Consider the following 26,266-nt stretch of genomic DNA (forward strand, 5'->3'; position numbering starts at 1 on the left):
CGTGAACAAACAGCTAGCAAAACAAGATTCAAAGAACTAAAAGGTTTATGCACCCTCCTTGCAACCTCTGGCTCCTTACTGCTAAATAACTGCTGTGAAGCTGATGAAAGGGGTCTGAATATAGGTCAGCAACAGGCTTTTGGATCCAGCTACAGACGCTAATTAGATCACTTTCCATTATTAAAGAAGAAAAAAGGGAAAAAACCCTCTGAAATAAACGGTTTACCCCTGAAAATATTTTTAGTGTCTTCTCTCTAACTGTGAGGGGCCCTGTGCTACAAAGCAGCCGGCTGCTGCCCCAGATCCGAAACTGTCCCCAAGGCACTGCAGCAGCCACTCCAGGCAGGCTCCTCACGCTCAAGTTCAGGCTGACCGCGATTTGCGGCGGCGCACAAAGACCAGGGGGTGCCTTTAAATATGTTTTCAAGATGTAAAAGTATTCTTCAGTTTTTCTAGAACACTGACTGTTTTGTTTGCCACTGCCAAAACCCACAGGTCCCCAAGAAAAAAACCTCTGACTATTTTTCCCTCCCCCTGCCCCGAATTATACTGTACAGGTCCGTTCATACAGGGCTCCTTGTGCCAGCCTGTTTATACCTTCTCCTCTGTGAAACAAGCCTTTATGTCCCCATAGTGGAAAAACCCACTGGTTTATATCCTTTTGCACGATGTATGCAGCCAATTAAATTGTAAAGTAATACCTGTTTCAAAGTCTAACTCAAAGAAACGATACATTCCTGGACTGGGACCAGAGCCAAGGGGGTCACCTAACACCCCACGGTCACGTGAGAACATCCAGGTTTTGGAGTTTGGTATTTTGATTTCCATATAAAGTAAAATTGGAGGTCAGAAGGATGAAGTCTCAAGGATTCTGCGCACACAAGCCCTGCGCGCTTCTCAAGCCATAATGTTAATATCCCGAGGAAGGAGAGAAGACAGTTCAAGAGTTCACAGCCACTTCAAGCCCTTCAGAAAGGCTTGGAAAGTGACAACTGCTAGTAGCTCCACACTCCTCCAAACTCATTTTTATCCATGAATAAACTATTATGCCACCAGACTATATGCATAAGAATGGTATAATCTGCATGAAACAGCGAAACAATGCATTACAAAAAGCCCCACTTGTCAAAGTAACACCCAAATAGATTTATTTCCATATGAAAACTGTTATGAAAGGACTGACGCTTTTTATTTTAATTTCTAGCTTTTCTTCAAAATAAACAGCACACAAGCCAAGTGCCTTGTGCAGGGAGGAACTGCTGAGGGAGGCAGAGCGAGCCACCCAGTGCCCACTCAATTGCAGATCCAGTTTCACATCTGGAGAACTCCATCAAGTCCAGGCAGCAGCTAGAGTACCTACAGAAGACAGGTACTACAGAAGAGAGCCAAACCCCATGCTAAATAATGCAAAAAAGTTCATAGAATTATAGAACTCTTAAGGTTGGAAGGGGTTTTTAAAGGCCATCTAGTCCAGATCAGGCCACTCAGAGCCCAATCAAGCCTGACCCTGAATGTCTCCAGGGATGGGGCCTCCACCACCTCTCTGGGTAACCTGTGCCAGTGATCCACCACCCTCATATTTTCCTAATATCCAACCTAAATCTCCCCTTTTCTTGTTTAAAGCCTACTCATTGTCCTATTGCTACACACCCTCAGGAACAGTTCCCTCTTCAGCTTTAGAAGCAGCATAAATTGGTTAAGATTCACCGGTGACAGACAGTCTCACCGTGAGGTCCTTGCCATTAACAGGGACTGGTTCCCCAAATACAGAGGTACAGCAGCTGCTGCAGCAGCAGCCACTGCTTCTGCTTTCATGGCCTGTGCAAGACACCTGCAGACAATATGTGACAACTTCACCTTCACACGCAGTCAGAAGCACCCAACAGCACCCAGAGTAACTGGTTATTTCAGGGAGCACAGGCAATGGAACGCAACTGCTTTCACCAGCACCGCACACCACACCTCAACCTCCTCCCAGGCTCATAGAGCAATGCATCCAAGGGATCCAACCAGCATCCTGTTCCCTACCCTGTACCCACTGCTTCAACACAAGGATGCTCTTTTAACCATTTCAGGGGTGCTGTGCTGCCCTTGAAGCTCTGGACAGCAAGAGCCACCAACCCCCCAGCACCCTGGGCCAACCTTCCCTGTGCACCACATTCTCACTGGGAGAACGGCCTTTGAGAACACAAGGGCTTCACTACTTGCTAAGTCCTGAGAAGGTCAGCCTGCCCCCACTGCTCTACAGCAAGGGACAAGGACACCTTTAAAAATATCTTTAAGCAGGTCTTTGAGCTACGTACTACACGTTACATCTAAATTTAGCAGCCCAAGGTGGCACCTCTGACATAGAAATTAAAAAGGGATCTTGCCGTTCTCATGCCAAGGAGATTTCTGGACCAGTCCTGGGAGTCCTGCAAACTCACCAAGGCAAGCAGCTGCTGGGGCTGTGACATCTGTGGCTGACAAGCGCCGAGTCACTCGCAGGCTGTATGCTTCTGAATTAGTGAAGGAAAAGGAATTAACAGTGCTTGCTGTGACGCTGTCGAGGTACAAGGCAACTGGCTGTGCTGCCTTATCACAAACCTCTGGTTTAATACATTGAAAGCAATATTGTTTAGCCCACTGGAAAAATCCTTCCAATGGCTACCTAAGTTTGTCAGACCCATGCCACACCACAAACCTGACACCCATGTTAATAACATTTCATGACTTGTTCCTTAAAATACCATCCCAAGGACCCAGGGAAGCTAGACACAGGTAACAGGCAGTAACACCAATTTTTGGCACCAAAGAACCCCCATCTGTCTATCAGTTAACTACATCGGTTCTTCCTCTGAAAAAGGGGTAACACCGGTATCATTAACATCTAACCTATGCTTTGAATAAACAACATCAAGAAAGCACAGCTACATTCCCATGTCCCCTGTCTGTACCCCAGTATTTTGAGGTGTTCCAGAACAGTATTTTAAGTGCTCAACCTCAGACATCAGAAAAAGCACATTTAAGTCGTGTGCGAAGTTAACCGCGCTGACAGAAATCTAATTTGAAGGTATTTACTCTGCATTTGTAATGAAATCCACTTCGTTCTCACAGCACACGTATTTTTCTTGCCAAGAAATAAAACTCAGGATTTATCCCTCCACATAAATCTACAAAGTGGCTCTTCCCCATGAAAACGTTCCCAGCACGAGCGTGAATGGGGAACGAGGAGCCACCCAGGCGAACTGCCACGCCAGCCCGTGACAGGCTTTGTCTCTGACATCCATCACCTCGGAAACGATGGCTGATATTCTCAGGCTTTCTAGAATTTATCACGACTGCAGATTGATGCAATTTTGATTTGACTGTTGGCCAAAGCCCGAGTCAGAGCAGCACAGCAGGACAGGAGACGCGTCGGGGATACAGCAGGTAGTTGCATCCTTGGTCCTTAGTGTCTGTAGCTTCAGAAAGGCATTTAATTTCTCGAGCACACAGAGCTATGTGAATTCTGCCTTCATCTCTCCCAACACCGCAATGGTGCTGCGTGTAAACTACACATCCCAGGAAGGAAAATCTGCTGGGCCCAAGCCACTTCTTTTCCAACGCAGTCAGCATCCCTTCCCCAGTCCCAGCTCCCTCCCGGCGCAGCCGATGGCTAACAGCTTTCTCCAGCCCCCTGCCGCGGCCTCAGACATTCCTCTGCTCTGTCAAGCAATGAAAATATCAGCAACAGGATTAAGGCAAGCCTCAGAAAGAAAGACTAGCTCTCTAACGTCCCTCCGAAGCCCAGGAAAGGACACGGACATCTTTCAGGGCTTACAATACTGGTAATGACTCTAAATTACAGCCGTTAATGGCATTTATTTCTTTTGAGTTTCCGATAAATTAAGGCCTCTGGAATTTCTGTGATCCTCTTGCATCATTAGAGCGCCCTACACTCCTGCAGGATGGCAGAGTTTGGAAGCGTTCATTAAGCAGAGCAGACTTCTAATACATACTGGGGAGAAAAAGAACGAGGACAATGTAAAAGCAAGGCTTCTCTTCTTGTTTCAAACCCTGGTACAGGCAAGCCACTCTATTCTTCTATTCAACTTCACACCGGAGTGGTCAAGGGTTAAAGCAGTTTAAAGGAAAACAAAAAAGCAAGCATTAAGAAACAAACAATATTTGTTCTACAGTGAGGAACTAGAGAAACACTGGAGAAGGGCTCTGAGCACTGGCCTCACGGAGGGAAACCCCCCTGAGGAAGACGTCTCTTGCCACCCTAGGCAGGGCTGGATTCTGCATTCACTGATTAGCCAAGGAAATACATCCAAATAAAATGCCTCCAGCGCAGCCTGGCTTCCAGGCCGCAGCAAGGGAGGAGTATTGTCCCAGTCATACTCCTCCTGTTCAAAAATCCTTTCCAGGTTTACTTGAAAAGCGAACTGTGACAGCTAGAAAGAACGCAACTCTGTTCCAATGCTGGGGCTGGGGTGGGGGGGGCAGTATTTTCCCCCTCCCCACCCCAATCCTCAGGAGCCCCATTCACCTCGCAGCTCTGCTGAGCAGCTCCAGCCTCCTTGCTGAGCCTCAGGGCCTTACAGCAAGTCATAAATACAACCCTCCCCACGAAATCAAGCTATATTCCTGTAATTTTATCAAGTCAAATCCTCCCTCAACAAAGCACGCACACCTCTTGTGCATCATATTACAATCTGGGCATCTGGAATGCTAATTTTTTTTTTATAAATACAGGCATCTACCTCAGTTTGCAACCCCAGCAGAGATACATGCTTCTACACAAGTCCCTTACTACTTGCCCACACAGCTCAGCACCATGTGCTACTTGTTCCCACTCCAAGGTGGATCTGCAGAGAAAAAGAGGAAGACACTAGAAGGTCTGTCAAACTCTGATTACCATCGTCTGACACAACACCCTTTTTTTCCAGAGTGGAGAAAAGAAAAGCATCAGATTCCTATGGAAAATTTTTGATTAAAATTCTAACAGGAATTTTAACTGCCAGACTTGCAGATGGTTTCCTAATTGTTATTTAAATTTCGTCTTGTGCGTGACACAAACCAGGTCGTGTCCACATTCCAGAAGCACAGCACAAACCCCTCTCCTTTCACACACCGAAAATCATGAAGCTGCTTCCGAAAGACCTTACACAACACTACAGCTGTGCTCAAAGGTGGCTCCAAGTTATCAGGTCAGGTTCTCAAAAACATAACTCAAAATTGTTGAGTTGAACTTATAACGACCGTCCTACTGACCAGAGGAGTTTAGACTTGCTGTGATAGAAATCTGGTGGATGGGATCTTTCTTAGTCACACAGAGTAAGTTAAAGAAGGATGCCAGATATCACAAGCACTTTGAAACAGGCCTCCACAATAAACATCTTTCACTGATCCTTTTCTGTACAGCAAAAGTTTGAAAGTGCCCAAAGGTACATAAAGGAGAGGCCTTAAATCAGGTCGGGTTCTATTTTTACAGAAACAAAGGGGTTGGAGGCAGGTATGACAAAGCCAGGCCAACTGAACTCTCAGCACAGAAATGTGTTTCTAATTTTATCCAAAAGTTGTGAAATTCAGCTCAGTAGTAACTTTGGAGGCAAACACTAGGAAAAGGCGCTACAGGGTTTACACAAAGGGGAAGGGTGGGAGGAGCTAACCGAAGAAACCCAGCAGCCAGCCCTGTCAGCAGAGTTTATTAAAGCAAGAACTCTGGCATCAAAGCCCAGGATAAATAATTAACGTGTAACGCCTTTGCAATAAGTGACTGAACTCCAGCTTCCCAGTACGCTCGCTGAGGTGTAAACCCTGAGTTGTCCGGTTGCCCTTGTCCTGCACCAAAAGCCTCCTAAGGAAAGGAACGCTATGTCTATGAGCTGTTTCTGCCAAATATTTACACCATCTTGATTTGCTTTTGAGTCACATGCACACTCACAGGCATGCAAAAAAAGCAGGTCAGCGGGACAAAAAAAATCAACTTTCAAAAGGAAAAACCCTCTAATTGTTCTGACCACTCTACTCAAGCTCATGCTCTCATTTCCAGCTCTCCTACAGTGAGCAGTAACACGCCCGCAGACCACATTTCTTCCCTCCACGCATGAGGCTGAAGACTTGAAAACAAGTATTAGCTTTTGGAAAGCACTGAGGAAAGCAGCAGCGCCTCAAAAGGAAGCCACCACCACACAGGCCCCGCCAAGGGCTGCCCGACAGCCTTGGAAGGGTGTGCAGGTAGTTACACAACAGGCACAGGTGTCTGCAACTCAAACTGCTGCCAGAGATCACTGGTGCTAGTTATTATGGAGTAGATGTATGTAAGGGTTACTTGGGGAGACAAGGTAGCATCTCCCCACCCACAGTGCCCCTCTGGAAGCCCTGGAAGATGATCAAGTCCCATTTCTGAAACCACGAATAAGGAAGTTGGTTAAAAATCCGCAGCAGCATCCATGGCAATTTCCTGGCTACCAGGAAACACACTATGACCTCCCCCCCTCCCACCACTGCCTCTCCCCTTAGGTTTTCCACACTAACACGTACCCCAGATGAGAACCACACAGCTACAAAAATGCAGTTCTGACACATGCACCAGCCTCTCCTGATTTTGCAAAAAAAGAAAAAAAACCTCAGCCACATGCTTTGGGGTCTTGGGGCTACCGGTACAAATCCCCAAGTCAGCCAACCCACTTCCCTTTCTTGACACAGCCAACATGCACCAGAACTGCACAAGCTACAAAACCAGGCACGAGCAACATCAGTAGCTCACTGAACATGGTGTGATTTGAGGTTCACTTCACCAATTCGATCCAGCTGCTTTGCATCCCAAGGGAATCACAGTCAAGACAGCAAATCTAGCTTTGCATTTGGTCGTTGTTTAGCAAGGCACTTGATAGCACCAGTAGCTGTGAAGCACAACCTATAAAGCCAATTTTATTTTGTTTTTAAAAAAAACAACCAGCCACCATTACCCACCTCAGCCCTCCTCCCAGCACCCTCACTCACAAGAACCAACAGCCCTTCAGCACGCAAGTTAAGAACGATGAAGGTGCTCACATTACAGTAGCTAAACTAGATTTTAAGCAATCAATATGCTCCACATTAATCTGTAATCCTAACAGGAACGATCAGGTAAGCTTCCCAAGCCCCCTGCAGAAAAAGGAATGGCACAGACAGGCTAAACTTGCAGAAAAGCATTTCTTAAGATCACACAGGAGAAAAATAACAGCAAAGTCTATTTCATACAGGCCCTTTAATTTCAATAAATAAGCAAAGAAGATGCTAGAAAACACTAAAGCAGTAATGCCGGGGCATGATGAACACAAGTGTAAAGGAGGCAAAACTCCACAGCAGAGGCTCAATCTCCGCGCTGGACTCATGACCGGTGGTGTCACACAGTAAGTTCCAGAGAGAAGTAGGGCAAATCAAACCCCCCCTTAGATCGGATCTAGCACAGACAGAGACTCTCAGCCACCGTGAACGCTGCCTTTTTGCCTTTAGATTGATTTCCTCAGGAAAATGAAAAGCTGGCAACAACAGTAAATAAAGGAAACAGATGGAAAGCACAACATCAGAACAATACCACTGCAGATTTTGGGCTGATGATGCTGTTACCATGAGCACCAGATATTCTAATTGAGCTGAACCAGGAAAAAAAAAAGCTTTTAACTAGAAGTCCGGATGTATCAGATCCTGACTTGGATGCATCTGATGACCAGCTTCTCCTTCTACATGCAGAATGAACTGACCCCTCTTCTCCTCCAAAAGTCTCAGATCTAAAACATGAAAACCTCTCTTCACACACTCAGTGGAAGTGGGCTCAGTGGACTCGGTCTCCTTATTTCAGACCAGACCTACAAATCTGCCCTGCCCACGCCGAATACGACTTGTCCACACTCAAACACAACAAGCAGACAAGTGAAGAGCACTGATTCACACTCCACAGCACCCCTGGGAAGACCTCCACGGTCCCAGTAGGACACTATGCTTCCCGCAGTGCTTCTCTCATCCACTTCTCAAAAAATAAAGTAAGTGACATCAAACCACAGTATGCAAACGGCTCCCCCATCGCTGCAGACATCTGAGCCTTTCCTGGCCTCCTAGCATTTAGATCTTCTTCAGAAGCTACCTTATAACTTGAAGGAGATCAGTAAAAAGAATCCATGGCAACAAAAGAACTACAGAACCTGAAATTACGGCTCTGAAGACCTGAGCTAGGTGTAAGCAAACAACTACACGTAAGGATTCGGATAAGTAAGTTATTTTACACTTCAAACAGAAGACAAGCCGTGTCAGACTCCAGAAGAGAAAGTAATCTGGGAAAAAATGAAGGAGGCCTGTCACACCCAGGATGTGCAGTTTACTAATAGCCCTTAAAGCAAGTAAAAACAGCGTGACACCTGACACGACACGCTACGCATGGAAATCATCAGTAAATGAAGTTTCCTCTGGACTTTCATGCTGCGTGCAAAGCATTACTGGCCACTGTCCTCTTCTGGAAGCTCTGCCTCTTGGCAGCTTTACATTTCTCTTCCTCGAGGGTGACTATTTTCAGAAGATCCTTGTAGCTTCATTCCCACTGGGGAACCAGTCAAGCAGGTGAGCTTTCAGCACAAGTAAAAATAAAGCAGGAAACCAAAACAGTGATTAAACAAAGCTGAGAATTCATTACCAATCTAAAGATTAACGTCTATCAATCATTTCATTAACAAATTAATTTGAAAGCACTAAAGTGCACTGCCTGACTGAACTGTAGTCTGTGGATCCGTACACACATCATAACATCACAGGTTAATACACTTACAGAAGACACTTAAAAACAAGCTGGAAGTTTCCCCCAAGCGCTCGAGTCCGAAGGGGCTGTAAGGGGCATCACTAATACAAAGGTGTCACTGCCAGAAGCAATACAGATCGATTTCTCTTTCTATTTCTCATCATTTTGAGCCCACCTTTTACATCGAGCCAGCGCAGCTGGAAGTGCTACGTTAGAGACAACGGGCTCAGATCTTCCATGGCTCAAAGCATCTTAGTAAGCCCTAAAAGCAAAGCTTTCCTAGGGAAAAAACACTAATGTTCTGCACCTATTTTACATCAAATAGGTTGAAGCTGCAGAGAAATACAGTGTCTCTTCCAAACAATATGAAGTCTGACTTCAATATTTTAATTGGCAAGGAACACCAGTTAAACCTACGTTGGCGTGAGCCTCTAACTACAGAGCACCGTGCACATGCTGGTGGCACGGCATCATTCACCTCTAGATCAGCAGCAACACCAGCCACATGTCAAAAAAGCTAAAAGCACATCAAACAAGATACATTTGTCACAGTATAATAATAATAAAAGACAACTGTGCTGGCTACCGACACATGCCCTGGCCCAAAACGCAGCAGCTCCGAGGCAGGTAAAGAAGACATCAAGTAAAAACAAAGGTAACAAATATTAAGAGCCCACATACATGTTAGGGCAGGAAGCCAGATGCAAAAGAACTCTCAAGTTGTCTGTACTTCTAAACTAAAGAGAAAAAAAACATGAATAGGTGGTAAAGTTCAATGGAGATACACCAATCAAGCAGAGATACCACCACACCAAAACCCAGAAGTCTCTATCAAGTCCACAGGCAGTTAGAAAACCAGGAGAGATGGAGTTTTAAGGGGGCAGAAGTACAAAACCGTAGGAATTACTAACCATCCTAAGCAAGACAAAGACATGGATGCATTCCATGGCAAAGTATGCAGCAGGCTCTCATAGCCTGAGTGACCCGAAGGGCTCAAACAGCTGATGGACCTGTAGGAAGCTTCTTCTAAGCTTCTGTGTGGAGGATAAAAATGCAAATACAACCCAATGAGAACACAGTTTGAGGGGGTCTTCAGGCAATAGTAAAAAATCCCCAAATAATTAACAAAACCACGGTTACCTTCACTCCCATATGGGTAACTTAAAATCCCACACTTGTATATTCAATGAAGAAAATGGAATTCAGCCTAAGCAGAGCACTTGAGTATCTTTGGTGGTAACCAGCATCCAGTCAGCCACACAAACCACCTGACAGCAGAGAAAATTCAGAGCTATGTATGCAGAGCAAGTCTCTTTTCCCTTCAAAAATGCACTCTAACATGCAAGTCACTATTTCCAGATCAACTTACCAACTCAAGAGAAGATCTCTTACTGTGTACAGAGTTACTGAGTAACTACACAAACCAGAACAGCGAGAGGAGTAGAGTTTATAAATCTCTCAAGGGTGGGACAGGGGACATGGCCAGCCTCTTCTCAGTGTCTGAGGGGACACAGCAGGGAGCAGTGGCTGCAAGTTGGAACACAGGGAGTTCTGCACCAATATGTGGAAGAAATTCTTCCCGGTGAGGGAGCCCTGGGACAGGCTGCCCAGGGGGTGTGGAGTCTCCTTCTCTGGAGATGTTCAAGACCCATCCGGACACCGACCTGTGCACCCTGTCCTAGGGACCCTGCTTTGGCAGGGGGGTTGGACTCGATCTCTGGAGGTCCCTTCCGACCCCCTATGATTCTGTGACAAGAAGTCTGAAACACTGTGATATGATAAATTACAAGTAAATTCCTAAACACCATACTCTGCCCTGGTCATTTCACTACAACAAACCAAATCTGAACCAGGAAAGTTCAAAGCCTGGCAATGACAATCAGCAAATGCCACCAAAAACCACCTTGGTTTAGGGATTTGGAGGCCAGTGGGTTCCCCAGGTGGACAGCCCCTTCCAAACAGCACTCTCAGGAATTTGGTTGTAATTTTTTTTTTCCTGCTAAGATCTCCAAACCATTCCAGGTCTCCCAAAACATCCAGAAGAAACCAGTGGCACGATATTGTCTAGTAAAAAAACCCAAACACATACACACCCTTTTGGCTTTGCTGTCATTTACTTGTTAATCAGATTGTTAAAGGGACATTAAGTAGTTTTCATTAAAATTAAACCATTAAACCTTTTCACTTTATACACAACACAAGCATCCCATGACTGTCATGTACTCCAGGGAATGGCCCAAGGGCCCAAGAAATTTTAGGAGCAGCACATTGCTAATTCCTTCACTCCCTTTGATAAGGGAGCTTGAATAAAAAAAAACTAAGTTATTTTAACTGACACCAGAGAGGTTTAACACAAGTACAACTATTTTGTAAAATAAAGAGACACTCCTCAGCAGGACTACTAAATGGCAAAAAAACCTACTCAAAATTAAAGCACCCAAAATCCATACAAAACTGGGGTTCCAGTTATCCTGAACTCCACAACTGCACACATACCAATCGTGCTTATCTACTTACATGGAATTAATCAGGATTACCACTTTCATCTCAGCAATTTAACTGGAGAACTAAATCAATAGCATCCAATCAGTAAAACACGACCATTGTTTCCACAGCGCCGAGACATTTTCTGCACTAAGAACAGTTTTGCCTCTTGTTTTTTTTTAAGATGGATAGCCTCAGGACATTGTATTTCTCTGTGTGTAGATGCAGAGGGGTCTGCACCCCTTTGAACATCTGGGGCAGCACCCAGGCTAACCCAACTCTGATCCCTGCCTCAGTTTCCATCTCCAAATGCTGTACAAAGACCTTTGGTTTTGTTTGGGTTTTTTCCCCAAGGGGTTGAACACTCAGTTCTGAACACTCACCGCACAGTGAACAGACCCACTGGGTAGCCAGCAATCAAGCTGAGAGCAGGAGAAGCTGCAATCCTGGTGCTGAACCCTACCACTGGGGCCACCAACACCCTTACGGATCGGTTCCGAGGTGACGAAGCCTCCCTCGCACTGGCTGACTTGCTGGAAATGAGCATTAATTAGTTCTGAGGAAGAACCTCTCCTCTACCTCCTCATTGGCAGTGTCAAGTGGAACTTTTTTAACCCCACGTGTTTAAGGAAATTAGCTACAAACTTATGGGCACGCATTTCATACGTGGAATTACTGCCACGTCAAACTAGTGACAGTACAAAAGTCTGCTTTCCAACCCAGTGTGCATTGTCAGCCTGAGTCTGACAAATTAAATGTTTTTATAGTTGGAAAGTAAAGGTTAAGAAATGTAGGGTATTGCTCTTTGCATGGTTTTCTTCACCTCCCACACTATCTCCCTCCTCGCTCCTTATCTTCACCCTCCTCTTCTTCAGCAAGGCAAACACGCCTTAGGTGCCTTCAGACTTCTCCAAGAATCTTTGGTTGAAGGTTACTGTCTCACAAATCACAACAGTTATCATCAGGAAGAACAAAATACTTATTTAAAGGAAAATCCATGCTGTGTAATTTCCTTACTCAAACTGAACCCCTAAGTTGGCAGGAGGCAACTAAAACAAGTGATTTTCTTTTCCTTTTTTTTTTTTTTGAAGACGACTCCAGTTTTGTTCACTGTGATAAATGTCAGCAAGAAGCAGCACGTGTGGACACCCCAGCATTCTGACATGGAAATACTAGCTCCAAAAGCAATGCCAATCATTTCCTTAGACAACTAACACACCCTGCACAAGCCACCTGCAACATCGGTGCTTCTAGCCAGGACAAGTGATAAAGCACTGCCATGACCCCAGTGAAAGGTATCTTGATCCACAGATGACTAGACCAAGAAAGATGCCCCAGCACCAACAGACCTGCTCACTTGCCTCTTTATACACATGGATAAGCAGCAGCACTGATTATCTGCACACCTTGAGAGCCACCCAATTGCTTCTGTCAGATCCCACCAACACCCAGGCTGATGTATTTATACCAACAGGAATATCAACCCGAGACCCATGCTTAAGTGACTTGGGATGTAATTGAGACCCGAATATTCCGATCCTATTTTTAGCTCATGATATATTTAGAAATAATCAAGAAGCACACACAAAACAGAAACAAGCCATGGCCCTATGTTCTTGGGAGCCCAGAGGATCTATGCCCCATCTTCTTCAGCTTTCAACCCCGAGAGTATCAACTCTGCAGTCAACACATCGGCACAGACCTGTTTGGTTCTGGGAGCCTTACGCAGCTCTCACGCCCACCGATTTCCAGCTGCATTTCCCCATGACTTCCAGAACTGCTGGTCTGCCCTTCAACCAGAAGATACATATTGATTCCAGGGGCTCAGAGAATACCAGGGAGAGACCCAACACATTTCCTGCTTCCCAATAATCTAATTTGCAATCTTAATCGTGCATAGAGGTTATCACAGTTTTTCTATTAAACATCAGAAGTGACACCAACGCGTATTTTATTCTTAATAATGCAATCCTGCTGAGACCCCAGGTTCCACCTGAATTTCAAGTCAGTTTTAAACCGCTACAAGAGGCAGGATTTACCTTCAGGCAATGCTCCCTCCTGGTTTAGCCCCTTAGCTGAGTGAGATAATGCCAATTTGAAAATCAGTAGCTCAAAGGAGGCAGACTAGGAAACACCAGTGTTTACAGAGACACAAATAAATGAAGTTACATGGGGGGGGTGGGGGGGGTGGGGGGGAGTCCCCCCCAAAAAAAAAATAATTCAGCTACACTCTTTTCTTCTCCAGAGAGCAACGACTGGCTATTTATAGATGGCATCAAATGTCACTCAAACACACACAGCTACTGTACAAAGCACACGGGCTTCCACAGCTATTGCTGCTGCTTCCAGTCATGTCATTTTTATCAACACCAAAAGGCTAGTCATCCTGTGTCATCCCCCCCCAACAGCCATTACAGTTCTGGATATGGCAAGAAACTCTTCAGCCTCGACAAGCAGCACAAACCTCCACCCAGGTGCAGAAGCAACACAGTCCTCTGCTTCCATGGCCCCTGGCACCAACCTGCCAAAAGCCTACTGCACCCCAGACCCGGGACAAACAGCACCACCACCCCTGCATCTAAACCAAAGGGGAGCCATTTCCTCACACCTGTGCCCAATCTCCTGTCCTTTGAGACCTGGATGGCCCTCTCCCACCTGGCAAAAAGCAAGCTATGTGGAATATCCCCTAACGAGAGAAAATAATAATCAGATAGAAAACAGTAGGAATTCAGCTGAAGCTCATCACCTCTAAATACCTGGCGTTGGGGAAAGCCCAGCTTCTAGTCCTCATGATGGGAGGAACAGGACAGGACTCATCCATACAGCACAAAAACACTTTCCACTGAAGGGAAACAGGACAGAACAGGGGTTCATCAGAACTTCCAAGATTTCCATGCCACGACCTCTAAATTCTCACTCCAGAGTCAGCTTCAAAGAAGGTTTTGTTGCACATGTTTGGCTCCAACAGATAAAGCTCAGTTTACTGATACAACTTCCTCAAACCATGGAGTACTTTATTCCATCAGCAAAGAGCAACCAACACAACTGCAACTACAGTGAGCTGTCAGGAGAGCAGTAAATACTGAGAAGGAACCATCACGTGGTGAAGATTTTACACATCAAAAAAGTAACTTATCTATCACACATACCCTGTAGATCTTTGAATTAGAGTATAATATTTTGTTTAAAAGGGGGGGGGGGGGGGTTAGAAAAAATAATCTGGGTAGGGAATAAACACATCTCCAGTCACCAGGAGCCACAAACACGGGCACATCAGTAGTGTCTGAGGACTACCACGTACATCACTGCCTAACACAACTGTGAGATAAAGCAGGACCATTACACCACTCAGTACATCCACCCACTCTGGCTTTCTCATGCTGCCAAAAACCACTATCTGACCAGCAGTTTTCACAGAATCACCAGGTTGGAAAAGATCACAGACTCCAACTGTATCCGTCCTCTATTAAACCACATCCCTGAGCACCTCATCCACCTCTCAAACCCAGCCATGGTCAGTGACTCAGCCCCCTCCCTGGGCAGCCTGTGCCAGCGCCCAATAACCCGTTTGGTGAGGAACTTTGTCCTGATGTGGTGGGGGTTCCTAATTGGTGGGTTTTGGGGTTCTTTTCCCTAATTCCACTGGCAGGGAGCTTTCTTCTACAACACCAGGATTTCATTCACATGGCATTATTTTAAAAGAACAAACCAAACCCCAACGTTCCCGACCAGATGTTCTTCCCAGCTCCCTACCAGCCCATCGCTTGGCAGGCAGGGGAGGGAGTTACTTTTTAAAGCCAGTTATTTTGCAGAACGAGCAGATCGCGGGTCTGCAAGACAAGGCAGCCTTCCGCGGCGGTGCTGGTCTGTCTGCAGGGCCCTGCGAGACAGCCCTCCCGGGCCGCACCGCGCTGCACCCGGACCAGATCCCTGCAGGACTCGGTAACGGGTCGGTTAAAGGGAACGACGGCAGAAGGTGCGGGAGCTGCACAGCCGCCGCGCCGCTCGTTCCTAGGCCGCCCCGGCACGCAGTTCCCAGGCAAGTTCCCTTCCTTCCACAGGTTGCCGGGCATCACCCCCTCCGCTACGGCGTCTCCCCGCCCGTTCCAGCAGGGCTCGCCCATCCTCCCAGCTCAGACCCAGCTCGTTCGTGGCCCCCTCGCCCACCCACCCCCGCCCCGCTCATTTCACCTCCGCCCCGGCCCGCAGACACGTACCGCGGGTGACCCGCCGAAGCCCCCGCGCTGCAGCGAAGGGGACCCGGGCGGGCTGGGTGCCCCCGTTCCCCCCCCCCCCCCCCGCCCCCGGCGCTGCCGAGGACCGGCCGACGCTTCCCGCGGCGCGCAGTGGCCCCTGCTGGCGCGCGCACCGCCGCCCGCACCGTCCCGCTCGCGCAAGTGGAACCAACCTCCGCGGCACCGGGCGGGGGGAGGGTGGGAATCGCGGCGGGAGCGGGCTGCTCTCGCCTCGCCTCCCCGGGGCCGAGCCGGACCCCGTGGCGCTGAGGGCGCCTGGTGTCCTCCTCCCTCCTCGCCCTGCCCCCGCGGCCCCCGGGAGCCACGGGCCCCTCGGCGCCGCTCGCACACCATCCGCCCCCTCGCACCCCCGGGCCCGCCGCCGTACCCGCCCCCCCCCCACACACACACCTCCTGCTCCCTTCCCCGCGACGCTGCCGCCGCCGCCTCGTCGGCGCCCGCCGCTGTCAGGGTCTCGCCCGGTTGCCTTACCTGCGAGGAGGCTCTGGGAACCGCTCCGAGCGGCGGCGCCGGCCGGGTCCGGCTGCCCGAGGAGAAGGGCGATCCAGAGGGAACCGAGGAGCCGCCGGGCGCTCCCCGCCGCCATCGTTCCGCTCCCCTCGCCCGGCAGCCGGGCACCCAGCGCCAGCCCCTCCCCCGGGGGGCTCCTCCTGCCTGCCTGCCTGCCGGCCGGGGCGCGCTCCCCGCTCGTCCGCCGCCGGGCTGCGCCCCTGCGGCACCCCGAGGAGGCGGCCCTCAGCCGGGCGGCGGGGGCTCACGCAGCCGCCCCGGAGAGCGGCCGGCGAGGAGGGCGGGCGGGAGCGGCCGGGCTCACTCCATCGCGGGCCGGTCCCGGCCGGGCTCCGCCGTTCCCTCGCACGGAGCCAGAGGGGCGCTCGCCGGGCGCTCCTCCCCTCGCCCGCTCCCGCCCACACCCGCACGCCGCCGCGCCCCCCCTTCCCCTCGCGCGCATGCGCCCGCCCGCTCCTCCCTCACCCTCCCCTCCCCCGCCGCCGACCCCCGCGCCAGGTGTGCGCGCGCCCGGCCGCCCGCCACCGCGCCTGCGCGGCGCCCCTGCCCGCGGGGAAAGGCGGTACGGGGCGCGCGCGCGCGTGTGCGGCGGGAACGCTGAGGCGGGATGAGCCGGCGGCGCCTCAGGCTGGGGCTGGCCCCGGCCCGTCCCCCCGGCCCGGCGCCGCGCTCACGGGGCACGCAAGGTTTACCCTCCGCCCTGAGGGTAGCTCCTGAGTCGGGGAAAGCGGCACCGCGGCCAAACCCCCGCGTTCCACCAGGTCTCAGCCGGGACCCTCGTCCCTGCCAGCGTCGCTGGGGGCGACGCGGTAACTTTCCCACCTTTCAGATGACCAGCAATAAGCTGCTGTTTTCCCCTCGCTGAGCGCAGGCGCGGCCGCAAAACCTGCGTGTGTCACACCAAGACCTACAAAAACACCAGAAAAACCCAATCACGAAGCACCGAATGGGTGACCCCAGCAAACATGGCGGGGCAGAGCGGGAGCTGTGAGGCGAGGAGGGCTTGCGGGATGGTGCAGCCATCCTGCTCCGGAGCTACCGAGGGGGGGGAATCCCTAATCTCATAAAAATAACTTGTAGGAATCCCTAATCTCATAAAAATAACTTGCAGGAATGTGTTTTCTTGCGGGGTGAGCGGGGGGATCTCTGTATTAAGTGTGTTCTTCAACAAACCGAAGAGTAGCTGCGTGTGGAGAAAACACCGAGCGCCCTTTGAAAAAGCAAATGAAATGTATTTTCGTCCTCCTGGGGGTAATTAGTTTTATATGGCATTTGCCATTCAAATCCACATCACTTGAACTCCGCGTCATTTCCAGGCGGTTTTAGCCTTCCTGTTGGATCCCATACCCTTACAAAGGACATGATAAAGATACGTTCCCCCTTCACTAATCACACCAAGCATACCCCTGTGGTTTTTTTCCATCTCAGCTTGTTGCCCGGTAAATTACATTTTTTACAGCGCATACCCTATCCTTGCTCGTTTTATTGTTGACTAATTGAATCTCTTTCAGTACATAAATTATGTAGCAGTGGGGCTCGGAAGCAGGAACCGTGAGATAACCATACCCCTGGGGCACTGCAAGATGTGAAACGCGGGTGCATACCCCCTCACACCCCCAAAATGCATGTTTGTATGGCAAAATGTTTTAAAGCTACTTAAAGATTGTTTATTCCTGGAAGAAAAAAGGCTTTTGCTGAGGAGCAGACTCAGGGAAGTTTATCTCGATAAGCTCCATGCGGGTGGTGAGGGTATCTCCCTCAGTGCAGGTACGTCTCTATTCCCATGGAATCATCCCACGGGATGTGGAGATTCATTTGTTTAGAGGCTTTTTGGTGAAGCAAGACACCGGCACATTTCGCCGTGTGCCAAAACGCAGGGGTGCATTTGCTTATGCATGCAGATGCAGAGACATGCACGGCTAATTAAATGCTGACATCACTGCAAAGTATCAGCTAATACAGGTGTCTGAAGTGTTTTTCGTGGTGAAATTTTACTGCACTATTTTATTATCTTGTTGAGGTGTTTCATTCAGGAAACAGGGCTTTTGTCCTCCACTATAAATATCCTGGAGCATTTTCACAGTGATGAATAATTACCTCCCCAGAAGGATGTTTGGGTTTCTCCATACTCAGCTTGCTGAGTTACGCTGGTATCTGATATGCCAGAAGGATTACCAGCAACGAACGGTAATTTATACTGAAAATGGAAACATTGATTAAAAGGCAGAACTGGTAGGAGAACTCCTATTAAAGCTGGTTAGCAATTCCCATCGTAAAATCCTACCTCCAGTCACTGTTTAATAGCACCAGACTAACCACTGTGCTGAAATTTAAGCACCTTCAAGTTCATACCTCTGGTTAAATTAGAAACGTTTCTTCTTTCATTCCTGCTGTCAGGGATGTTTGAGTCTAGAAATGAGAACAGTCGCTTTGTCATAGGTGTTCCCTCAAAACCCTCCATGAAAACCCCTGATGAAAATCCCACTTGGCGTTCTGCATGGGCTTACAGCACGGTTCTGCTGGGGTTCCGCGCTCGCCCAGCCCGAGGCTGTGGGACTTGGAGCTGGACCTGCAGTTCCAGTTCCCAGTTGCTCTGGGAAGTCTGAAAGTAGGAAGGGTGAGCAGGGAACTTGTCCTTCCAGTCGTCTCCAGGGAAATGAAGCGCAGGAAGCTCCTCTTGAATAACACACTAGACAAGAACAGGGTACAGAAAAAGTTGGCAGGCACAAAGGGTCTGGAGAAAGATGGGTTCTCTGGGGAGGTGGAAGGGAACTAGGAGTTGGAAAGGGAAACTGGGCTCGTAAGCCAGAGTCTGGAGTCCAGCATGTTGGGAGAAGACTTGAAACCAGATGGACATGGACATGCAATGCAGGCAGACTATGGCGATGAAAACCAGTACATTATCTGTCAGAGAACTTGCTGGGGAAAAGGGACCAGACGGGAGAGCTGGAGCGCAGCGAGGGAGGAGGGCATGCAGCCCCGGCACTGGGTGTGGGTGCAGGGACGGGAAGAGGGAATTCACTAGAGACTGGGATGGAGAAATGGGAATCACAGAGACTGAGGAAGGGAGGCAGAGGATGAGGAACAGGAATGAAAACTGCCTGGAAGTCTCTTGTGTCTACTGGCAACACGTATCTGAAATACACGGAGACCATCCCACATCCCCTGCGAGCACTGGGCTACATGCAGACTATTCAGTCAGGGTGAGTTTGCACACTGCTGACAGCCTGCATTGATGGCAACACAGGATTAAATGGCTGGAGCTTTGGGGTTGGTTTTAGGTTATCTCTAAATGGAAGAGAAACAGGCAGGTATTAAAACCAGAGTAGTTAGGCTGCAAAGTAAAACACTCCCAAGTTATGAAGTACCCGACTAAAGGATAAGCCTGGCTCAGATGCTGAGCCAAGGGATGTAGGTAAGCACTTAAAAAACGTCTGCTTAATATACTGTAAAAAATCAGACATAGGTGGTTTATGCACCCTGCAAAGAACCACAGGGAAAGCAAGCGTGGTGGGTGACAGCTGCTCCAGGAAAAGGGCTTCAGGACTCCTACGGGATGCAAAGCCCAGCGCTTAAAAGTGGCGACTTGGCAGCGATGCATTAATTGCGCAGCCGGCGCCTCCCAGGTGCCCGACTGGACATTCTGAGTCCTGATTTCAGGAGTGAAGAGCTCTTGCAGATGCATCGGCAGCAAATGAGAATTTATTCAACTTTCAGCTAAACGAGATGCTTTGCCATGTTGTGTTTTCTGACAAAACCGAGCTGTGAGTATTTCTAATTGGGGATCTAAAATTAAAGATGGCTTTCACTCTTCTGTCCGTATGCCTGAGTTCCTCGCCTGTAAAATAAGGATAACGCAGGTTCTTGCAACAGTCTGGAGAAAACGAATTAGTTTGTGAAGCACTTGGATGCCATAGTGATGAGTGCCGTGGAGGAAATGAATAAATCTGTCTGCAGAACAATATTTGAATAGTGTGCAGTAAATAAAGCACAGGCCACACAGGAGAAAATAAAATGGTTACTTCATGAGAGGAGTCTACTCTGTACAATGAGGGTGGCCAGGAACCTGTCAAAAGAGCAGCGTGTGATCTAGTTACAATTAAAGAGTGGATCCCAGTGCAAATGCACAGAAGGGACAAATGACAGCTGCACAGGCCATTTCTAGACTTCTAAATTCTTGAATTAAAAAAAACCCAAAAACCCAAACAAAGCCACGCCAGAAAAACCCCACCATTAGGCAGCAAACACGTAATACACACGTGTAAATGGCTCCAGACAGCGTATTCACCTCATCTGCCTCAGCCACTGCTGCAAGGCTGAGTGGAAAAGGTGTTTTCCTCCTCTTGGAGATATCTCAGCCTTACAGCTGAGTTTTAATGCTGTCATTCCCACGCTGACGGCATACGCTTTGGAATTCAGAATCTACCTTCTTTGGGAGCCTGTGCATGATCACCAGAGACAGACAGAACTCCCCAGAGAGGGACCCGGGGGAGGACCTTCATTTCAGTGATGACATTTTTGTGTTTGGCTTGAGGTGCTTTGTATTTCAAACCAGCCTACTCTGTTTCTGGTGCAGAAGCAACGACAGCTTCGCTGACCTCCTGCAACTCCTCAGCCCCACGGCAAGCACTGAGCCTTTCTGACTCCTGAGATTCAGAGCAGCTTCAGAGCTGCCATAAATTCCCCTCGGTTATCTGTGGCCCACAGGACAGGCGATGAAATTAGGATTTGGCTGTGCAGTGGCACTCTGCTTGTGTCTGTTTTCCTGATCTCTCTTGCTGGTGGGATGTGAGGTGACACCGAATTGATTGGTATCGAGAGAATTTCTCATTACCGGGCATCCTCTAGCAGCTGGCTAAGGCAATTCTGGGATGTGAAGGGGCTGTGGCACAAATAAAGAGGTGGCTTGTTCAGTCTTAAGATTCAGAGCCACGACATACCTGCCTTCGGTTTCCCCTGCTGTGCTGCCTCCCTTGTGTTTGAGGCATCACCTACATCCACAGATGACTTTTCTTTCTTTTTTTCCCCAATTTTTAATATTTATTGGTCACAGATGTGCTTTTGCAAACTGCTCTGAGGTTAAAAGTCACCCTCCCGATTTTGCAGAGCAAATTCTAGGTTAGTGGGCCATTTGCCAGAAACCCTCTAACCCCAGTGCATATTTATATCATTCCTGATGTCAACAGCTAGGCAATTCCAACTCCTTGGCAGCGATAGGGAGGGTCATAAACGGAGGCAGACCTTCCCGCAGCTAAGGTTAGTTCCCTGGGAAGTTTGAGAGGGAGATTGAGCTCCTTTGCTCCAGTCTAACAGAGTCTGAAATACGAGCGGAGCGGTTGGGTGAAATGCTTTTAACAGCTTCTGCTGCCGAGGGGAGGGAGCTGGTGAGGTCTAATCCAGTGTTTGTTTATTCAGGGATTTCAGATGTAGATAGAGGGAACCCTGAATCCAAAGCGAAGGGCTTGCTGAATCCGATCCACACTTTAAAGGAATTAAAGAATAATTTCTTTGTTATGGGAATGTGCATAATGATGTGGGCTGCGGCTGTCTGGGCATTCAGAAGGAGAAAAATCCAGGTAACCCCCAAGGGGAAAACCTGGTGTTATTGTTGTCCGGGGACTTTGCCATCCATTTAACTGGAGCCAGAGTCTCTGGAAGCCTGTCAGGGGATGGATGACACTGTGCCACAGGCATTCTCAACATTTTCAGTGACACTTGGCTTGGTATTTTTCTCTCCCTTCTGGTGGTTGTTGAAGACTGAGCCTCCATTCTTCTCCCTGCACTCACAATGCTCTCGCTCTTCCAGCGTGCTGCTTCTCACTGAGGTACTGTACCTCCTCCTTGGACTGGAAGACTTTCTGTGTGTGTGTGTCCCACCCCCAGGAAGAGGAGAGACAGATGGTCCATGCCCTCTTGTGTGAACAGGATCAGCCTCCTCTGCAGCTTACAAACCACATAAGCCAGACGAGGATTCCAGGTGGTGTTTATCCCAAAGCATTCCCAACAATCCCACAAGAATGTTAATTACTGACACCAACAATCTTATTCATATAACAGGAGTGCCTGAAGGTCTTACCTGAGGTTGGGTCCTATTGTATCAGGCACCCTCTGCCCAGGGTGAGAAGTTACTAAGAGCAGCACCACCCCATCACCCCCTTTTTTGTTACTTGATGGATACAGCAGATGCTGTATGGCCAGAATCCTTCATTCCCCTTGTTCTCTGTACCTGGCAGTTGCCCACCATTAACCCCCCCCCCCAGCCCATACACCCTGCACTCTTATGCAGACTTTCTGTTTTCAATGACAGAAACCAGCGGCACAGAGAAGTTTTACAACCGGGTGACACAACAATAAATATGAAGAAAATTACCTCAGTCCCCTAATTTAACACTTCAAAACCAGTGGCAGATGTCACATTCCTGTGATGTGGTGAAGACTGGGAAGATGGTCTGCAGAAATGGGAAAGAATACTGGCCTTGGACAATAGGTCAGGATAGGGACAGAGTCCTTTAAAGTTAGTTTGGGGTCTGTTTCCTCCTAACTGGAATGAAACCTCATCACCCCTTCAAATGCTGTGAAGGAATTTCCTCTCCCAATAATGGCTTTTTCATGGAAGAGATGTCAGACTTCGTAATTTTTACTACATCATCTGAAAAAAGAGACAAGCTCAAACAGTTGTGAAATTCAGCCTTTCAGAAGAGATCTCCAGGTTCATGTATCAGATGCTCTGCAGACCTCAGCGTGCGGTTTCAGATGCGAATTTAACGATGCATAAAAGTGCAGAGACCTAATCTGACTCTTACCCAATAAGGAACACACCTTGATACCAGTGCCGCCACGCCACACCTCCAAGAGCTCATTTAGACACCGTTTCCACTCCCCATGCACACTGAAGGATGCCTGGAGGACTTTTGCCACACAACCTGTGATGGTGTCTCTCAAAGCACCTTCCTGCTGAGAAAGGCTGGGGGTCACCCTGCAGCACCTGGGCGTGCTGTGAAAAGTCCGGGCAAGCCCTTGGTTCCGTAGTTCTCAGAGGAGCATGTGGAGCTTTCTGGAGAGCAGCAGCCCTGATTTGTCACAAGGAGAAAAACAAGCTTCTGCTCCCAGCAGACTCTAGTCTGAAAGCAGAGCTACGCCCAGAATCATCCTGCACACATTTTATTTTTAAATCATTTCTAGCCTCTTGCAAATTTTAAGCGTCTCCAAAACCAGGGCAAATCTGCCAGGATTTCTTCCTACTTTTCAGCAGTCCAACTTCTTACCCCCATTAGCGCTCTTGGAATCCTTCTCGGATACAGGACTGAGCAATTTGGAGACAGGAGGACAGTTTAAAAGGAAAAGAACACATTTTGTGCTGAGGAATGGTACTGCACTGACAGCTCGAGCAGATAAAACGTGGGTAGCCTTCCAATAGGTAACGTGTTTCACTCGCTAAAGCTGTCAATCTGGCACTTTTCACACACATTAATTTCACTTTCTTCTTCTTTTTTCTTTTGGCTGTTTAAAGATCCATCCAGGGCGACTGTTCAGGAAAAACACCACAGTTCTGCCACCTTTCCATGTTCCTCCCAGGGGAGCGGTGATCACAGAATGACAGAATCATAGAATGACATGGGTTGGAAGGGACCCCAAGGATCACAGAGCTCCAACCCCCCTGCCACAGGCAGGGACACCAACCTCCAGGCCTGGAACTACACAAGGTTGCCCAGGGCCCCATCCAACCTGGCCTTGAACACCCCCAGGGATGGGGCACCCACCCCCTCTCTGGGCAGCCTGTTCCAGCCCCTCACCACTCTCTCTGCAAAGAACTTCCCCCTAAGAGCTAATCTAACCCTTCCTTCCCTTAGTTTTAATCCATCCCCCTTGTCCTGCCATTATCTACCCTTTTAACAAGCTGATTCCCCTCCTGTGTCTCTGCTCCCTTCAGGGACTGGAAGGCTGCAATGAGGTCCCCCCACAGCCTTCTCTTCTCCAGGCTGAACCAGCCCAGCTCCCTCAGCCTCTCTCCGTAGGGGAGCTGCTCCAGCCCTCTGAGCATCTTTGTGGTCATCAAAGCCAAGAGAGCAAAACATGCAACTCTGACGGGCTACGAAACGCAGGTGATCGTGGCGTGAACCCTTGTATCTTCCCGACAGGTTGGCTGCGCATTAAGCGCATCGGGATCTATGTGGCTGCTGTCACGACGTGGTTTTACCACATATTTTTATTTCCTTAGTACCTGAATGGCAGCTTTAGAAATCAAATTACAGCCTGAGCACTACAGGCTGCAGCCCCCTGACTGAGCCACTAAATCAGACTAATTGAAACAACAAATACGCCCAAATAGTGGTTCCCTAAGAAAACGCTGCCCTTCCAACACAGCACTTTTACTTCTAACATAACTTGACTTATTGACTCCTCCGTATTTCTGCTCCTGCATTTGAAGTTCATTGATTCTAAGAAATATGAAACAAGTTTCAAAGAGGTCAGAATGGGACTTTGCGTCCAAGTAAGACACAAAGACAGTCAGAAACACTAAATGGGGAACTGCAGGAAACTACAGCTGTCAGTTCATACCGATAGAGATCGCTGGGGTTTGAACAGGCTGGACCAAAAAAAGGTGAAAGAACTAATCCTGCCTTCCAGTGAAGAGGAACCAGCCCACTGAAAATGCTGCCCAGGCTCTTGCTTCCCCTTCTTCCCTCCCCATGAACAGCCATTTTTGAGGGGGGGATGCTCTGGAAAGGACCAGAGGTTGCAATGGCCCATCCCTCCTCCAGCGCAGTGGGAGGTGGGAGGTGCTGGCAGAGGAAAATATCCTCACACGCTGCGGGCGGTGGGCATCTTGTGTCAAAGCAAGACAGCTTCACGCTTCCAAAGGAATTCAGCTAAAAAGGATCACTACCAAAAACTGGAGAGAATTTAGATGTTTGGAACAAATTTACATTGCTAAAAATGAGGAACTGGTAGGGAAAGAAGTTAAAGCTATCAGAATTATCCTTAATTTCTGAAAGTATAGAAGCACGTGTATTCAACAAGGAATGGCATTTCATTCCATGCGCAAAAACCTACTGTGAAGGCTGAGAAGAGATGGAGGTTTATGTCTGTATCATCTGGACTGAACAGTTACTTTCTATGAAGAAGAGAAATGGCATCTTTCAGATGCAAGCCCCCTGAGGCAGGTAACAAAAAAGATGTATTTGACAGAGGAAGAAAAGCTTTCTCATGAATCTGATGTTCTTCTGGCCCCAAATGGCCACAATCTGCCTCTAACACCCTCTCTCAGGCTGATGCTTGCTTTGTGATCTGTTAGTTTTGTCTAAACCATCCTCTCAAATAAAATTCCTGCTTTTTCCTTTCGACCTCCACACCACATCCCAGATAGCACTCACCTGGTCCTTCTGGGGCAGTATCTGCGGGGAGCCACTACTTCTCATGCCGCCAGTCACTCTAGGAGGTACTTTTGGAGAAGGCAGCATAGGGGAAGACAAGGAGTAGTATTATTGACGTGTAATTGGTATTTCCTACTAACTACACTGTTAATGTGTGTTTTTACTAAAGAGCAACGCTCACGTGTTGTGCTTAGCCTAAAAAACAAACTGTAAAAAGTTACCAGTGAAAGGCATGGGGAAGACAAACTTCAGGTAATGCTCCTCTGCTTTTGGGTTGGTGCGGGTGAGTGATGCCTTCCACACCAGAAGTGACAAACGCAAGAAATCTTGCACTTCGCCTAAAAATGACAGCTATGATGGATGTGAAGAGGACTGAGCGCAGAACTCTCTGTGATTCTCTCACCTGAGTAGCTTATTTGCATCCCCATGTGGAGTGTTTCTTGGGCCCAGGGCGGTGGGGGCAGGGGGAACACTGCAGCAGAAGGTGAGCAAACCACAGCCTGAAAGGCAAATGGATCTTAATTAAAGTTATGCAGCACTAGGAAATTAATTAGTCCCCTTCCCCCCCCCCCCCCAAAAAAAAGTGTTACAAGCAGCCTCCTGAAATTGGTGAGTCAAACCGCTTGGAGGGGACCCCCACTGACCCAAGGAATCCATTGTTAAATGCATCATTAAACAACAGAGAGCAAAAGAGACTGTCTGAGAAATTAGCGGCATACAGAGTTGTGCTGAAAAGCCTCGTTAGCATTAGCACACCCGAACCAGGGTACTGGAACCAGAGAGTGAGGATGTTAAGAAACATAGGGCAGCCGTCTCAGGGTGCTGAGTAAACCTGAGCACAGCCCTTCGTAAAGCTCATCTCCTGTTCCAAATGCTTAGGCTAGAGAAAGGGCTGAAAAGGC

General features: G+C 48.5%; 1 protein-coding gene across 1 annotated transcript in view; it reads right to left on the reverse strand.

Annotated features, from left to right (window-relative positions):
* NEO1 (neogenin 1) overlaps nt 1-16,066 on the reverse strand; it is a gene marked incomplete at its 5' end in the record, with an annotated part of 199,823 nt that extends 183,757 nt beyond the window's left edge. Inside the window, one exon of the mRNA XM_084268005.1 lies at nt 15,952-16,066. Coding sequence (XP_084124131.1) covers nt 15,952-16,066 — 115 coding nt within the window. The remainder of the gene's footprint in view (nt 1-15,951) is intronic.
* Nucleotides 16,067-26,266: the final 10,200 nt, after the last annotated feature.

Source organism: Gallinula chloropus (genome assembly GCF_964237585.1).
Source record: "Gallinula chloropus genome assembly, chromosome: 9".
Lineage (NCBI taxonomy): Eukaryota > Metazoa > Chordata > Aves > Gruiformes > Rallidae > Gallinula > Gallinula chloropus.